The sequence below is a fragment of the Budorcas taxicolor genome, chromosome 21 (assembly GCF_023091745.1).
Source record: "Budorcas taxicolor isolate Tak-1 chromosome 21, Takin1.1, whole genome shotgun sequence".
NCBI classification, from domain to species: Eukaryota; Metazoa; Chordata; class Mammalia; order Artiodactyla; family Bovidae; genus Budorcas; species Budorcas taxicolor.
Genome location: NC_068930.1, coordinates 68,947,643 through 68,965,518, shown reverse-complemented (window position 1 = coordinate 68,965,518; position 17,876 = coordinate 68,947,643). Strand labels below are relative to the sequence as shown.

Here is a 17,876-nt window from a genome sequence, read left to right as displayed (position 1 = left end):
GGGTCCTCGAAGCCCCCGGCCCAGCCTGCAGCGGCCTCCCTGCCCACTAGCACTGCGGGCCCCAGCCTGCCCCGAACCCTCCCATCCTCAGCGCCCCCAGAGGAAGCCGCTCCCATGGCGACCGGCTCCGAGTGCTGGAAGGTTCTTCCCCACCTGTGCTGAGTGGCCCCTGCGAGCCCCCGAGCAGACATCTCCTTCCTCTCCCTGCTGCGGCCCCTGCCAGAGGCGGAGGGCAGCCCCACGCGTCCCACCCGGCCCCCTCCGCCCAGCTCGGAGCATCAGGACATTTCAGAACACGCTTGAAATGAGAGCCAAAGAACAGGAAGAGAGATGGGGGACGAAAACAAACAACTTTTCCACCCGAAGGTGACAATGAAAATGAGTTTTAATTTGTGTTTTTGTGCCTTTCAAAATAACACTTCAACTAGTTCAGAAAAGAGACCACTTCTGCTTATAAAAGCTCTTGAGTTTTCCCTCTGGTTGCCGGGACTTGTGTAAATACACTGCGAGCAGGGAGAGAAAAATTGCTACTTGGGAAACTTTTAATGCTAGCATGTATGCGAATCAGAATCCTAGACTCAGCAGGTTAAAAATGTTCTCAAAGCAATTTCGGTGTTGGTCTAAATAATTATAGATCACATTCACTTAGATAAGGGCCTTTGCCCCCTCGGGGCTCCAAAGGAAAATTCTAGGCATGATAGTTAAGCAAAATAGTTGGTTATTACGCAGGCTTTGCAGTGGCAGTGCAAATTGGTATAATCCTTTTGGAAAGCAGTCTGACAGGAGATGTATCTGGACCCATGGAAATGTACAACCCTTTGACCCAGCAGTCCCATTTATGGGAATCAATCCGAAAGAAATAATCCGACAGAAAAGGTTCCATGCATGAAGATAACCACTTCAGCATTAGCTATAATAGCAAAAATTAGCAACCACCTAAGTGTCCGAGGACAGCTAAGTAAATTACAGTTAATCAACTCGATAGAGCATCACGGAACCCGCGGAAATTGACGGCCCTCCAAAGACGCGGAGGCGGCCGGTGGTGCTGCGGCCCGAGAGGCTGGGAGAGAATGTTAAGTGGGGAAGCGGGCTGCAGAACTGTGCGAGCGCCCTGTGAAACACACAGGCCCGTGCGGGCCACACGCTGACAGGAGGGTGTTAAAAGGGTAATCATACTCTTAGTCTAGGTTGGCATTGGAAGATTTTTCCCCATCATCCTGTAATGCTGTCGCCTCATCTTCGTAATGGGCAGAACAGAGAGGCAGGGAGGAGGGGGAAGGGGGACCAAGAGAGGTTGGGACCCTGTACGATCGTGCAGGGGTCGCCCAGTTTGGAAAGCCGACCAAGCAGTGTGGAGGCAGTGGCAGAGCCTGGGCTGACCTGCAGGCACACATCCGAGCTGGGAGGCAACACTGTCTTTAACAACACAGACAGCCCCCGCCCCCCGCCATGAAATTCTAGATGTGAGTGAACCGGCGGCTCTCAAACCCTTCGGTCCCTTTGACGCTCTCTAAAGTCAGGGATCTTTGGGGTCGCAAAGATTCGGACACGACCGAGCGACTGAACTGAACTGAAAGCCAGGGAAGGCTCCAAAGAGCTGCTGTTTACACGCGGTTTACCCCTCCACATTTAGCATATTAAAACTTATAACAAGGACATAGAAAAATACTTATTAATTTATGTAAAAGGAACAATAATAAGGCTGTTACATGTTAACATAGATAACATATTTCTTATGAAAAATAACTGTCTTCCAAGATAAAAAATAAACGAGTGAGCAAGCACTGTTTACATTTTTGCTATCTCGTTAATGGCTGGCTTAATACAAGACAGCTGTGTTCTCATAACTGCTTCTGTATTTAATCAATTGCAGCAGCACACATACCCTAGCCTCTGGAAAACTCCACGTACACTCATGAGAGGACGAGAGTGAAAAGGCAAGGAACTTCTAGTGTTATTATGAAAATAATTTTCACCCCGTAGACCCCATGAGAGGGTCTCAAGGACCCCCAGGGGTTTGCAGACACACTGAACACCACTGCAATAAACGACACTAAACTGCTGCTATCATGGGGGGTGGGGGGATTTAAAATTATACGTACAGTTAGAGTTCAACAGGGTTATGGGTTTTTTTTGTTTGTTTTTGAGGAGTAGATGGAAATAGACTAAAACATCTGCAGTCATTGCTTCTGGGTAGAAAGACAATGGGCATTTTTTTCTTTATGCCTTCCTGTTTTTGTCGTGTTGTTTTTGTTTTTTTTTTCCTATAGTGTGTGCGTATTTCTTTTATGGTCAAAAACAACATTTCTTTTTTGAGGAATGGTTTGGGTGGCTGTGGTGTATCCGTGCCCTGCGGAATCACCCAGTGGGAAGAAGGTCATTTTAAACCACCGGTGTCGGGCATCCGCGCGAGGCGTGGCGGCTCCCTGCGCGCCGTCGATCCCTGGCACCCAGCACACATCCATCACCCGCGCCGCCTGCCCGGGCCCGCGGGGAGAGATGATGAGAACTGAAAGTGGCTCCCACTAATCACTGCGAGATGAAGCTCGAATACTGGCGACTGTTCCTCAGCACCTGGGATGCGGGGGTGGGGGGGAGTGGGACCCGCTCCAAGGCCAGGGGACAATTACAAAGGGGGAGGCCCTCAGACTGGACCATAAAATACTGTTAGGTCCAGGACCAAAAAATAAGTAAAATAATGAGATACTAAAGTCAAACAACACACGGTGGGGTGGGGGGGCGGGGAGGGGGGCAGGTTATGATGAGGGGTCAATATTGTTAGCATGTAAATTGCTCGGGTAAGAGAGATGCCAAGACTCTAGGAGATTAATGGGTGAGAACCACAAACACTTATTCAGCATTCACGAGGTGCCAGGCTCCGTTCTAAGAGAGCCGCTGGTAAATGAACTCCTTTGGTTCTCAAACAAGATACCCCTGGCTTAGCCAGTGTTGTAATCATTTTAGCGCTGTCGAGGGTGAAGAGACGCAATCAAGTCTACACAAGAAGTGGTGGCGTGGGCCACGAGCGGAAGGCTACGGAGCCCCTCAAAAGAAGGATGCGAACCTGGGCGCTTAGAGGGAAAGACGTGCACGGTACGCGAGTGAAAAACCAGTTGGAGGACGGCACCGGCAGTGAAACGTGCGTGCTACACAGAGGCCCCGGCCTTCGCTCCGACCAGGACGCAGGGGCTGAGCGCATCACAGGGCGGGCGGAAGGTTCCTTACCGGGCCTAGAAACAATCATCAGAGACGTGGACATTCGGGGATCTAGCCTAGCTCATCATTCTGTAACATCCTCACCGTCACACACACACACACACACACACTCACACACACACACAGTCACATCAGCTTTTTCAGGATCTCCCTCATGAATCAGAATAAACAGCAGACTGTTTCTCACGTAATCACAGACACCGGAACAAGAAGACAAGGGCCTGGAGACAGATAGCGTTTTCGGCGAACTTTCAAAGAACTCAGCCAGGAAAAGACCTTATCAGTAGGCAATGAAAATAATCTACTGTAAACAGGGTTAGAAAGGAATATCCAGAAAACAAGAAACAACCCTTGAAATGTAAAAAGAGGATAGAAGGGAACACTTCTCTGAATACATGGAGGAAAAAGCTCACGCATAGGACAGCAGAGATAAAATCGCCAGCAGGTGGGGGGCTGGTGGGTAAGGATGGGAAAGATAAAAGTGGAGGAGATTTTCGCCCAGAAAAAATAAAACAGGAAGGCAAAGCAATAGAAAATTAGATACGAAAAAATTAGCTCAATCCAGGAACACCCGGATAATCCAATTAATCAGAGTGCCAGAGTCAGAGCCCTTGCCAGGCAACAGCCCTGGGGGCTCTCGATATCTCCGCGCGGCCCCTGTTCTCTGCGAGGCGCCGAGGTCCGCACGTCTCATCCTCGGGAGGGAGGCCGGGCCTGGATCGGCTCCAGGAGCCCTGGCCAAGCAGAGCTAACGGGCTCTGTGTCACTCTGGGTCAGGGCACCTCGGGTGGGGGTGGGCAGGGGGGAGGTAGCTGAGGCATGCCTGCTCTCTCTTATCTCGTAAAGAAACTTCGGGAAGCTGGCCAAAGGGAAGCCATGTAAAGGAAAGCTTCCAGGGGTGCTGGGCCGACCCCGCTGGCCTCGGTCCAGGGCTCTGGTCCCCACATCCTGCCCCGCTCTCCCGGTTCCCGGGGTCTTCGCTAGGGCCGCGTCCGTCTGTCTGGGAGAGGCGCCAGACGGCAGAAGCAGGGGTGGGGGGGAGAGGATTGATTGGAGTGACTTACCCACTCCTTCTTTTCAGGGATAAAAATACTAGCGACTGGGAGAGGAAATGACCTCCATGGAATTTTTAATTGCTGGTTACAAAAATAAAGTACCTAGGGGTATGATTAAAATCGTTGACGCACGTGGAAAAAAGGCTGGACGCACTACCGGTAGAATGTTCGCAATCACTAAGTCTGAGCGGAGGGTCTACGCTTACCTCTTACATTTCTGTCTTTTTTTTTTTTTTCTTTAAAGGAAAAGGACAATGCCATCCCTGGGCACGAGACAGGGGCCTTTTAAGAGTCTTCTGGGTCCAAGTTTTAAAAGCAGCGAGAAATAATTTGCTAGGCTCAACTTCTAAGTGTGCCAATTTTGCAATCTGCATTTTTCAATTACATTAAAAGCATTTTCCCCAATTGCTCTATTCTTTCCTTAATGATGTGGGTTGGGCCTGGATGAGGCTGGTTCCCCGAGGACAGAGGCTGCACCTTCACATGGAGCTGCTTTCTCCCCGTCAGCATCCCGCACCAGGGACACTGAGCTGTTTAAGTCTAAACCGAATAAAGTTCTCCAAGAGCAGAAAGCACAGCTTGGGTTCTGCCACAATTTTCTTTCTTATTCCTCTTTCAACCCAGGGTTTTTTTTCCTGTGAGGCAGGCACAAGCTTACAAGGTCCTTCTGGCAAGCACAGAAGTGGGAAATGTCTCATTTGTTGGCCTCAGAAACGTTGCAGCTTTCATATGGAGGAGAGGAGTGTCAAAACTTCACTTCCCACGAGGAGAGGGTTCCAGCCCAGAATCACAGCTCTTCCTGGAGGCTCGGCAGCCCTGCTGGCTCGACCAGCCTGAAGCTCTCGCTCCCTGCCCTGTTATCATTGAGATGGTGGTGAACTCTCCCTGGAAGGAGAACACTCCAAGGGTGGGAACAGAGAGCAGCAGACACAGGGTGCAGAGAAGGAGGTGGCTGAACGCTTCCTACACCTGACCCCGCTGTGTGCCCCCGGGCAAGTGTGTTCCCCTCTCTGGGCTTCCATCAAGTGCAGATGGAAGAGATGATCTCTGCGTGCAAGAGTGCACACACACACGCACGCACCCACACACCACCCATTCTCTCCTCGCCTTCACCTAATTACCCGAGATGCGCTGTTAACCGTTCAGCCCCCGAATACCAGCCGCCCACCGCCGCAGCCCAGCCCTCCTCCCCAGCTGCACGGCTCTCATTTCCAATAGATTGGCCTCGTGCTTGGAATAAATTGCAATCATCTACATAATGCCCCGAGACTCCTCACTCCACACATCAAACCATTTCTCAATCGCATTTTGTAAAATCCATCAAGAATAATTCTTTCAAAACTGAAATAAAAACCCTCACTCTGGCACTTGAATCCATAAATTCCTTGTCTTTGAATCTGAGATATATTACTTTCTACAAAGCACATCTAAGACACCTTAATATAATCAGATACGCTAACAATGATAAATCAGCGGGGTCCTGTAATACATAAAAATGCAAATCCAAGCCCCCGCGGAAATCACCTCATCTCCTCACGCCCCTTTTAGGGGAACCATAGGGCTTCGAGGCTGGACAGCACTGAGGACCACCCGCGAGACGGGGCTGCTTTTCCGCCCTTCATTCTCAGGGGCAGGGCAGCAGAGCCGGCTCTCTGGCTCTGCCTGCTCAAGCTCTGGAGCCTGATGGCCAGCTGTGTGAGCGTGGACAAGCCCCTTAACCCTCTGGGCCTCAACTTCCTCACCCGTGAACTGGGAAGAACAGCGCTGGCCCCATACACCTGCTGTGAACACGAGATGGAGGCCCTAGGGCTGTGCCTAGCAGGGGGTGGGCACCCCGGGATGGTCGGCTCTCCCCTCCCTCTCATCTGTGCCACGGGCAGGGGTCCGTGGCCCACCTTTCGGGCACACCCGCCCGGCCCTCACGCTCCTGGGTTTCCTTGGGCATGACGATGACATTGCCCCCCACCTGCCGCCCTGTCGGAGGCTCAGACACAAAAACACTCTGCGGACTGGCAGACCCAGCTGGGCCTGTTCTCACCCACAAGGCACTCGGGTGCCAGCAGTTCAGAGACAGGGAGCCAGCCCTCCAGGAGGAACTTCCAAGTGCGCAGTGCATGAAAAGGGAGCGGCTGAGTGGCTGGGTACAATCTCAAAAGCTTTTTAAATTTTAAAAGTATCTACCTCGGGAGCAGTAACATCGAAACTCTTGAAAAATACATTATCGATAGACAGACTGGGAAAAGATTCACAAGAACGAGAGAGCTGCATCCAGTCAGAGGACTGGGGGTGACTCGTCGCTCCTCCAGTTGCTTTTTAATGAACAGATCCGGGAGCAGGGAAGTTGGGAGCCTGTCTTCAGCCCTGCCCGCTGCTAGGCACTGGGCTGCATCTTCTCACCCCTTTTCCAACTGGTAGCCATTATCCCCATTTTACCATTGAGAAAAACAGGGTATCAGAGAGGCTATGTGATTGTCCCCCAAGTCAGACAGCAGCGTGGGGATCGGGAACCCAGGAGTCTGCTGTAACAAAGGCACGGACAGAGGCTGGCGCACCTAACCTGGTTCTACTCAGCAACACCCACAGGGCTGTAGCTGCAGACTGGGAGCAGGGCAAAGCCCGCCTTCGCTGCATGAAGGCAGCAAAAAAGCCCGCACTAACGTGGGGCCATGCTCGGCACAGTACTGTCTGAAACACAAAAGCAGGAAACGCAGGACACAGCATGGAAATGACCAAACAAAGTTCGGAATCTGAAGACGGTCAGAAAAAACACGTTTGGGGAAAGTTTCTAATGAGGTATAAAAATGCTCTGGCGCAAAAGACGGGGTGGGGAGGGAGGCGCAGACTCCAAACCCTGAGACGTGCACTCGGGCACCAGCCGGATGCCGCAGGCAGTAAACGCAGTAAACACCGGGGACACGCTGGCCCCAACCAGGGAGGGCCCTGTGCTAATGAGCCGCTTGGCTGGGGAGAGGACTGTCAGGGATCTCTGCTTTCGCCTTCCCCCTTCCTGCTTTCTGCATTTCAAAGTTGGTCCCAGGCAGCAAGAAACATGCCCGGATGCCTCTGGGGGTCTTCCTGGTGTCTGGCAGAGGGCTCTGCGAGGGGGGCTGCCAATCAGGGCTGCCCATGTTTGGTAAAAAGCACAAGACGTTTTTACTTTTCCCTTCAAAAAAGGGCTTCAAAGTCTGAATTCTACCTTAACATGCAGTGGGTATTCAAGCTTGTCGAGCCAAACAAGGACACAGGGAAATGAACAGAGTGCACAGGAGGGTATTCGCGCTGGGACCACAACCACGGAGAACAGAGGCGCGGGGAGGGGGCTGGAGGGGCGGGCGGGAGAGAGAACTTGGAGGCGCGGGGAGGGGGCCGGAGGGGCGAGCGGGAGAGAGAACGGAGCATCGGTCGCAGTTATGAGTCATTGTTTTGTTTTACTTAATTTCTCTAGCTGTAAATTTTTCAAAACTAATACAAGCATATTTTACAGCTCACGGAACATTTAGAACATATTAAAATGAGTATCTTTCCACTGTAACGTACCCAATTGAAATTTATGAATTCCGAGGCTACGTTTTTAAGATGAAGGAACTGGCACTCCACGTTCTTTAGATTAATCAGATGGATTGTGTTGTGTTTTTTCCTCCTGATCAGAAAATAAACCGTATTTCAGTAAATGTTACCTTGAATCAAGGATTCTTCCACGTTCTAGAAGCTTGGGGAAGCGACTCACCCTGTCTTACTGTGCCCCCTAGTGGCAAAGAGCATGTGTGCAATCCTCTCCCCAAAGGCTGGAAGGAAAATTCAAAAAAACGTTTTCAATCTTTTTTGATCACTTAACAGGTACAAAACCTAGTGCCAGGTGCTATGGAGAATGTAAAAACGGATTTCACACAGTTCCCCTGCTCAAGAGGCTTAAAAGTCTGCAAGACCTAGCAGGCACAGCTCCATGGCCCGGTCGCTGGCATGAGATACGCTGGCATGAGATACCGTGCCATGGTGAGGAAGGGAGAGCATTCCCAGAGGGAGCCAGAATGAGCACACGGTGAGCGCCCGCCAAGAGCCAGGAGTCACACCAGGTAATTCAGAACCAACGTCACTTGTTTTTTCACAAAAACCCAGCAGGTTATGCATCCTTGGGTCTTTATATAGAGAGCTTGAGGCTCAGAGAAGGTGAGTCACTTGCCTGAGGTCACACAGCCAGTTGGCGGCAGAGGGACGGTCAGAATCCAAGTCCTGTGACCCCAGCTCTCCTGACCAGGTGGGGGACAAGAAGGCACTCTGGCAAACTTTAACCAAAAAAGATGGGTGGAGGGAGACTTCCCTGGTGGCCAGTGGTTAAGACTCTGGGCTTCTACTGCCGGTGGAGCATGGATCAGGTCCTGGCCAGGGACCTAAGATCCGGCATGCTGCAAGACACAGCCAAAGCAAAAGCGGGGGAGGCACCCTCAAAAGGGAGCACAGGGTAGGGGCTGCTTCGAGCAGTCCACCTCTTCGAGCTCCTTTCCTGGTCACCCACCATCTGCTGTCCACCCCGGAGCCCCGCCTGCACCCCCGCCCCACTCCAGACTCCACACCCACATGCCTCCCATGTGCCCCTCAATCTCATACCAGACCACAAGGACCCCCATGCTGCCCACCTGCTGACACCAGGGAGGGAAAATAACACCATCCTGCCAGGACTGCCTGCTGCCACACACACACCCCTGGGGGCCCAGCACGACCAAGGTCTCAGCCAGGAGGGCCCTGGCCCCCAGCTGCTCCCCACCCACCTTCCGTCCTGGCTCCTCCAGCCCTGCCACATCGTCTTCTCACAGAACAGTCGCTTAACGTCAATTTGCCATGAGACTCCGTCACTGAAAACTGCCAGATGTCATAAAGCAGAAAGGACCCTGGACCCTTGGCCTCTAATGCTTATAAACACCCTGATTTTCAAGACACCTTCAAGTAAGAAGGTCAGGGGACATGGACCCCCATGGCCACGACAGCAGCCACACTGCCCCTGGGGGCACCTCTGTTGCCACTCCGCCCTAAGAGATGGACAGCGCAGTGGACAGGGCTCCTGGCCGCAAGCAAGTGGCCCGAGACCATGTCATTGCCTGCAGCACACACCACCCTCCCCGGGATGGGACTGGGGGGCAGGCAGCCTGGCAGCCAGGGAGGGGGTCTCGGAGAACTGCCCCCAGAGGGTGGGTTTTCCAGGAACACAGTCCCTGCGCCTGAGCGGCCTCCCAAGATGGACCAACTGCGCCCCCGTGTGGTCGTGCTGTGTCACTGCCGGCTGGCGGCTCCCAGGTCCCCTCCACCGGGCCTCCCCCATGCCCCGCGCAGGGCGCGTTCATCTACTCCACTGACACCCGCTACACGACAGAACCACCGCCAAGTCAACGGCTTCACTCAGATGCCCTCCGTTCCAAAACTCATGGGGTGGCCTTAGGAAATCTAAACTTCCTGGGCAAAAGAGACCAGGGCAGAGGCCACGGAGCACGCCACCGGGGCCAGGTGCAGACCAGTCCCCGCAGGGCTCCAGGCCAGGAGACGCGACCCCAAGGGCAAGCGGGTGGCAGACACCCACCAGGACACACCTACCTCCACCACAGCCCTCCACCCAGCTCTGCCTGCCTTCCGAGACCCCCGGGAAGCCTGCCGCCTCGAGCCTGAGCTGCCGATGTCTGCCAGTCTGATCCCTCCCTCCAGGGTCCCAGGAAAGGGCTGCCCACGCCCTTCAGGCAGCCCACCTGGACCCATGCCACCCTCCACAAAACACCGTACCACTTGCCCAGCATTAAACTGGGAGCTTTAGACAGAAGCCTCAGCCATAGGTCTCAGGAACTTGTCAAGAGGAAAGAGGCTCAGAGAGGTCAAGTGCCTTGCCCGAGATCACGAAGCTGTTGGTATGGAGCCCGTACCAGGCCCAATTCAGTTCAGTTCAGTCGTTCAGTCATGTCTGATTCTTTGCGACCCCATGGACTGCAGCATGCCAGGCCTCCCTGTCCATCACCAACTCCCAGAGCTTACTCAAACTCATGTCAATTGAGTCGGTGACTCCATCCAACCATCTCATCCTCTGTCGTCCCCCTCTCCCACCTTAAATCTTTCCCAGCATCAGGGTCTTTTCAAATGAATCAGTCCTCCACCGAGCCCAGATCATTCTAAGTAACTCCAGGGGCCAGCCCACCAGGGATACTGCCCACCAAGAACCCTCCAGGGGGGCTCCTGACCAAAGCAACAGGCCCCCACAGCCCCCTAGAGCTTCAGGCTTCCCAGAGGGAGAACAGAGAAGCCCCTGGCCTTGCGGTGGGGGGTTGGGGGTGTCCAGTGCACACCAGGAATGCCAGGACCTCCTGAGTCAAGCACAGGTCCCCAGCCTCTCGGAGAAAGCACCAGAGATGTGTGTGCCAACCCCAGGGCTCCAGACTGCAGACGTGACCTGACACCGTCCCCACAGAACTCCGTCAGCCTCGCATACGTGAGCACGGACACGTCGTTTTGGGACTCAAACACGCCACCTAAAGTGACTCTCCCAATGGAGCTCCCTGCCAAGACCTCACTGCACTTGGACTTCCTGTCTCGGCTTATGAAAATGCCTCCTATGTGAAAAGCTCAAAACAAACCTTGCAAATACAATGTTCTGGGTAGGAGGGCTCCAGAGCCGTGAGGACAATTGTCGGGGTGGGGAGCCGATGTCTAGTGAGCACTTGTGGGGCTCCTGCCCTGTGCCAGAGCATTGGAAGTGAGTTCTCACGTGGCCTCGTGGCCCAGGTACTGAGCAAATCAGGCCCCCACAGATGAGACCCTGGAACGTGAACTGGGCGGCCGGGCCGCTGACCAGCTCCTCCACAACCATGAGCCACAGCTCCAAAGCCACCTTCTCCCCAGGCAGCTTTTGTTCAGATTACGTGTATTTGGCACCTACTGTGCACTGAGACATTACTTTGCCGACAAAGGTCCGTCTAGCCAAAGCTATGGTTTTTCATGTAGTCATGTATGGATGTGAGAGTTGGACTGTAAAGAAAGCTGAGAGCCAAAGAATTGATGCTTTTGAACTGTGGTGTTGGAGAAGACTCTTGAGAGTCCCTTGGACTGCAAGGAGATCAAATCAGTCAATCCTAAAGGAGATCAGTCCTAAATATTCATTGGAAGGACTGATGGTGAAACTGAAACTCCAATACTTTGGCCACCTGATGCAAAGAACTGACTCATTGGAAAAGGCCGTGATGCTGAGAAAGACTGAGGGTAGGAGGAGAAGGGGACGACAGAGGATGAGATGGTTGGATGGCATCACTGGCTCGATGGACATGAGTTTGAGCAAGCTCCGGGAGTTAGTGATGGACAAGGAAGCCTGGCATGCTGCAGTCCATGGGGTCGCGAAGAGTCGGACACGACTGAGCGACTGAACTGAACTGAATTGAACTGATGTACTGGGCTTGGGCTTCGGTTCCCAGGTGTCCCTAGAGGTAAAGAACCATGAGCTCAGTCCCTGGGTTGGGAAGATCCCTTGGAGAAGCAACTGGCAACCCACTTCAGTATTCTCACCTGGGGAATCCCATGGACAGAGGAGCCTGGCAGGCTACAGTGCATGGGGTGGCGAAACGACAGACACGACTGAAGTGACTTAGCACACACGCACATGCGCTGTGCTTTGCTGGACTCTGAAGAGAGGAGGTGCAGGGGTGTGCAGGTCCGTTAACAGACCTCCACCTTTAAAAGCGCCATTAAAAGCAAAGATCTCCTGGGCTACCCTGGGGGCGGGGACAGAGGACAGTCCGGGGACCAGAGGCAGCTTCCTGGTGGGTGGGACACCCCTGCCACACTGCCCACCTGTGCACCTGGGCACTGCTTCTGTGAGTCTGCCTTACTTCAGGAGCTTTCTGTGTATGTGTGTATAACTTTATTTACTTATGCGTTTTTGGCCGTGCTGGGCCTTTGCTGCTGTGCGTGGGCTTTCTCTAGTTGCAGGCTTCTTGCTGCAGAGGCTTCTCTCGTGGCAGAGCACAGGCTTGATAACTGTGGCACGCGGGCTTAGTTGCCAGGTGGCACCTGGGATCCTCCCAGACCAGGGACTGAACCTGCCTCGCCTGCATTGGTTGGCGGGTTCTTTACCACTGCACCTCCAGGGGAGCCCAGGAGCTTTTGTTTTTTAATGGAGCTTTTAAAATAAATAAATAACAACCCAAAAAGTTTCTGTGTAAACCAGAATTCCCCAGCAGGGCACTCGAGGCCCTGCCTGGTGTGACGCTGCCTTCTTTCCCACCGCCTCCCCCCACCCCCTGCCCCTGTGGGCCCCTCACAGCCTCCCCTGCTTAGAGCCAAAAATGTCTTCCGCCCGGCCCACCCAAAGGCCCACCCACTCCTTCGCCAAGCCCTCCCTGCTGGGCAGCTGCGTCCCCCCACCGCCCCCCGCCAGGCACCTGCAACCATGGGACCCCCTGGGGCCCCAAGCTCACAGCCCCAACCCAGGCTTGTGAGCACCTCTCCGCTTCTCCACAGCCCCTACCCCCGCGTACTGGCTCAGAAGCCAGGGTCAGGTCCAGGGGCCTTCCCACCCTCTGCACCCAGCACAGCGCCGGGCACAGAGCTACCACTGCTCCGCACTCAGCCGGGGTCACCAAGGATGGCCCCGAGTCCCCGAGATCTGGGTCCACTTTCCTCCCTTCTCACTCAGCGACCTCCCCCTCCCAGGGCGAGAGAGGGTCTGGGCGTCCTTGGTGGCCCCCATGAGGATGACCCATGTGGGGTCTGGACTAGTTACCACCAGTGGCCTGGGTAAGGCAACCTTGGAGGGGCTGCAGGGGGCAGAACAGACCAGCCATCCAAGCAAGCAACCGAGAGCCTTCTCCCGAGGGCAACAAAGAGAATCCCAGGAATTCCTAGAAAGAAACATCCAGCTTACAACCGGGCCGACCTCGCCGCTGGGAATAACGAAACTTCCCAGCAGCTCATTCCCAAGAGCCGCTTCACTCAAGGCCTCACCTTGAAGGTTTTATCCATAGACGTCGACAGAAGCATGTGGCTCCTGGCAGACACTGGGCACCACTGGACGCTGTTGACGGGGCCCTGGTGGCCCCGCAGGTGGAAGAGCACCTTCTTGGGAATCTTGGTTTCCTTGTACTGACTGTCGAGATACGGCTGGATAAACTCGGATGCTTCGGGGGCCACACAGAGTGGGGCCGGGACATGGCCAGCGTGGGGACCCTGGGCCTCCGTGTCCTTACCGCTGTCTGTTTCTGTGCTTAGTGCCTGCAGCGGCCTTAGTCTCTTCGGGGTGTAAGGTATGACACAGTCCTCACGCCGCTTCCTCTGCAGGGAGCTGCTGCCTTTCCCTGGGCCTTCAGACCCCATTCGGGCATCGAGAGACAGCTCGGGGGAGCCGGAAGGTTCCCAGAAGACTCTCACCTGCTTCGAGCGGGCCGCTGCCAGGGGCACATGGCCCGCGGGGGCCTGGCGGGTCCACAGGGAGGGGCGAGCCAGCGGGCTGGCGGGGAGGGCGGCCTCAGGCTCCGGCCTGGGCCATCGCAGTCTCTGGCTGGGGCAGGACCCCGGGTCCTGGCTCCAGAGCCGAGCCAGTGGGAGACGACACGCAGCGGGGTCATCATGAGGGCTGCGCTCCGGGGACGGCGCCCGCCCGCCTGTCGCATCCAGGACTCTGAATCCAAAATCCTGCCCCAGAGGTCTGAGCGCAGCCGACGTGTCTTCCATCTGGCCAGCAGGATGGAAACCGCCCGCAGGATCAGTCTCAGCCTCTGAGTCCGAATCCTCGTAGGCCACCAGCGAAGCCATCAAAGGCACCGTTCTACGTCGTCCTTCAAGGGCGAGCTTCCCTGAGGCCAAGCAGAGTCGAGTGTCAAAAGATGTGCGTGGCAGAGCACCTCCTACCACATGCAGTTAAAAGCAAATGCACCACCGAACAAACCCAAGACTGAAATACCCATGAGAGTGATGCTGCTGCTGCTAAGTCACTTCAGTCGTGTCCAACTCTGTGCGACCCTATAGATGGCAGCTCACCAGGCTCCCCCATCCCTGGGATTCTCCAGGCAAGAACACTGGAGTGGGGTGCCATTTTGCTCCCCAGTGCAGGAAAGTGAAAAGTGAAAGGGAAGTCGCTCAGTCATGTCCGATTCTTCCCAACCCCATGGACTGCAGCCTACCAGGCTCCTCCATCCATGGGATTTTCCAGGCAAGAGTACTGGAGTGGGGTGCCACTGCCTTCTCAATGGCAAGAGGGAGGGACATAGGTATACCCACAGCTGATTCGTGCTGCTGTTTGGCAGAAACCAACACAACGTTGCAGAGCAATTATCCTTCGATTAAAAATAAATGAATTTAATGATTTTTTTTTTAAATGAGGCCTTGGGACTTCCCTGGTGGTCCAGTGGTTAAGAATCTGCCTTCCAATGCGGAGGACATGGGTTTGATCCCTGGTCGGGGAACTAAGATTCCAAATGCCACGGGGCAACTAAGCCCACTTGCTGCAAATAGAGAGAGAGAGACCTGCCCCACAACTGGAGAAGCCTGCACTCTGCAGCAAAGACCCAGGTGCCACAGTCAAGACCCAGCACAGCCAAAAAAAAAAAAAAATGAGACCTCGTCTATGCACCAAGTATAATTAGTTAGAAGATACAGTTTTTTAAAATGAAGACTATGGAATATCTGAGAATAAATCTAACAACAATAACAAAAATAGCAAGACCTACACAAAGAAAACTAAATTTACGAAAGACATAAAAGAGGACTCGACTCAATGGACACAGGATGCCTGCACAGCAAGACTTGCGGCTTTAAGGTGGCCTTTCGACAGGCCCATTTGGGAAGGGTCTACTACAAATTTAAACAGTTTTTACTGCAACAACCCCACATTAGAACTCTATCCTACACAAACACTAGCACATGTTCGCAGAATAGGTATTCAGAGGGGCTGCAGCGCAGTTTATAAGTAACAAACGAGAAGAGCAAGCACTCATCAACATCAACGAAGTTAATTCTGAACACGCTGGAACAGAAAGACGACCAGGACCTGCCACGTGGCAAAACGCTCCAGGCCTTCCTTCTGTTCTCTCCGCCTAGAATGCTCTTCCCCAGACATCCCATCTCAACTATAAGCCAGTGTAGACAGACAGACCTACAGCACAGGGCCGAGGTACTTGAGGCATTGCCGCCCCCCCCCCCCCCCCATTCCCAGGGTGCGATCCAAATCCGCCTGTTTCACTCCAAACACACGGAACCACACAACAGTCTATTTCCCCTTTCTTAAAAACTCTTCCTGTAATTCTGAACCATCACACACGATCAACTGAAGCCAAGGAATTTCTACAAAGAAGCACCTCCTGGAATTCAACGCTGGGTAGTTAGTTAACACTAAGCCGAACCAAGAGGAAAACAAAGGTGCTGCGCACGTCCAAGACAGCAGAGGGCGCGGTGGAGCAGCGCCCAAAGCTCCGGCAGCAAGCAACTTCCCAGAAAGCCCGAGTGTCCTACCTTAACAGACCATCCTGAGCTCCTCTTCCCACATGTGGGGTCAGGTGAGACCTGAAGATTCCCTGGGGAGCCTCAGTTACACCATTCCAGACAGGCTGTCTATCACTCATGTCCTCCCCTGGACGGTGGGTTTCATGTCCCCTGGAATCAACCATCCCCACCTTTCCCGTGGGCTTCCCTGGTGGCTCAGAGGTTAAAGCGTCTGCCTGCAAGGTGGGAGACCCAGGTTCAATCTCTGGGTGGGGAAGATCCCCTGGAGAAGGAAATGGCAACCCACTCCAGTATTCTTGCCTGGAGAATCCCATGGACGGAGGAGCCTGGTAGGTTACAGTCCACAGAGTCGCAAAGAGTCAGACACGACTGAGCTACTTCACTTTCACTTTTTCACCTTTCCCGTAACTGGTACCATTTGCGTGAAAGGCTCCACTGCCAAACAAGTTACATCCTCATCCAAAAATTGTTCTGTGGTCTGCCTCCTCCGATAATCCAACTTCACCTGCAGCCCAAGCCAGGCAGGGAACACCCACACACAGAGCCCCTGTCTAAATAAAACTCCAAACCTGAGCCAGCCCATCTCAAATGGAGCTAATACAATGGACTAATTATAAACTAATGGGACAGTTGCACTGCGAAGGATTTGACATTTCCTTAATGACTCAGTCCGGTCCTAAAACCTAATCAGACAGCTCATCTGTCTCAATTCCTATGCACAGCCCAACTCACCACAGTATCCCATGTCATCCCGCCAAATGGAACCCAGCAGGTTCCCACCACAAAGGCACCTGTTCTCAGCCTTTAGGATGGACTCCTAACCACTCAGCTGTCCAGTCAACGGAGAGGCAGGTGGCCAGAACTAAAGAGGTCTGTGGGAAAAGATGAGAGAGTAGAGGCCATGAGGCCCACTTCCTATGGGGCCCAATTCCTACTTGGCAAGGCAGCAAGGACTGAATGAATGCAGGCAAGTGGATGTTAGGGCTTCCTATCTGCTTCATGTACATTTCATTCCATCCTTCAACAAATACCAACGGCACAGGCGCTACTAGCCAAGCCCCAGCTCACCATGCTCAGAGGCCAGTGCAGACAGACAGACCAGAACCAAGTGAAACAGAGCATGTCCGGAGGTGAGAAATCCTAAGGAGAAAGGCAGGATAGAAAAGAAAAGGAAGCGTGATGGTGGACTTGGGATTGCAGTTTCCCTGCAATTGGGAGGCCAGAGCAGGCCTCAGGCATAAAACGATCATCTTAAGGCAAGGAAGCAGAGGCGATAAACACCGAAGATGGAACCAACAAAACTGATCAAAATGGGGTGGGAGACAAGGCAAGGATGAGTCAAGGAAAAGAGGCGAAAACGGAGAACAAAATAAACTCTAGAGAAAACTGTTTGCTGTCTTTTATGTGTCTAAGGCAAAGGAGGGGGAAAGGAAGTTTTTTTTGGTTTTTTTTTGTTTATGGAAATGAAGGAGCCAGTAAACCAAGAAGAACAGCCAGAAGAAAAAGTCAGGTCTTTGGAAAAATAAGGCTATAAAAGCGGGGAGAGTGCCATGGGCAGTCATCAACATGTCAGTTCCACCAGAACATAGGACTTTCTGTGTTTTGTTCACTGTTTAAATCACCAGCATCTAGAAATATTTGTGAAATACAACCCAGTGGGAGGGGGGACACAGAGAACGTAAAAGGAATAGGAAGTTGTCATTCAACAAATATTTCCTGATTACCTACTCTGTGCCAAGTCTTATGTTAGGTCTTATGGACTGAAATGAAACACAAAACACAGACCCTGCGCCGGAGGCTAAGACTGATGAAGGCCACTAACAAGATACGACCAGGGATGGGTTTTGAAGAATGAATAGGAGTCAGGCGGGCTGTCAAGAGTGAGACGTGAGGATCGTCAGGAGGGAGCAGTGAGCACCGTCCAGGACACTGCGCGCTCGGAAGGAACCGGAGATACAGGGAGACAGATACACGCGAAAAGGGCGGGCAGCGATCGGGCCGCCGTCAGATCGCAGTCCCCTCCCGCCCCCGGCCCGCCGCTCACCACACGCACCGGAAGCTCTCGGTCCTCCGGAGGGTCGTCCGGCCAGCGCCCTGAAACCCAGTAGCGTTCCGCCCGTGCTGGGACCGCCAGCCAATCAGCGG

At 53.5% G+C, this 17,876-nt stretch overlaps 1 protein-coding gene across 1 annotated transcript in view; it reads right to left on the bottom strand.

Annotated features, from left to right (window-relative positions):
- Positions 1 to 14,073, bottom strand: part of WDR25 (WD repeat domain 25) — a 140,585-nt gene extending 126,512 nt beyond the window's left edge. The window contains exon 1 of the mRNA XM_052659920.1: positions 13,239 to 14,073. Within this exon, the coding sequence (XP_052515880.1) occupies positions 13,239 to 14,045 (807 nt within the window). The 5' untranslated portion in view covers positions 14,046 to 14,073. The remainder of the gene's footprint in view (positions 1 to 13,238) is intronic.
- Positions 14,074 to 17,876: the final 3,803 nt, after the last annotated feature.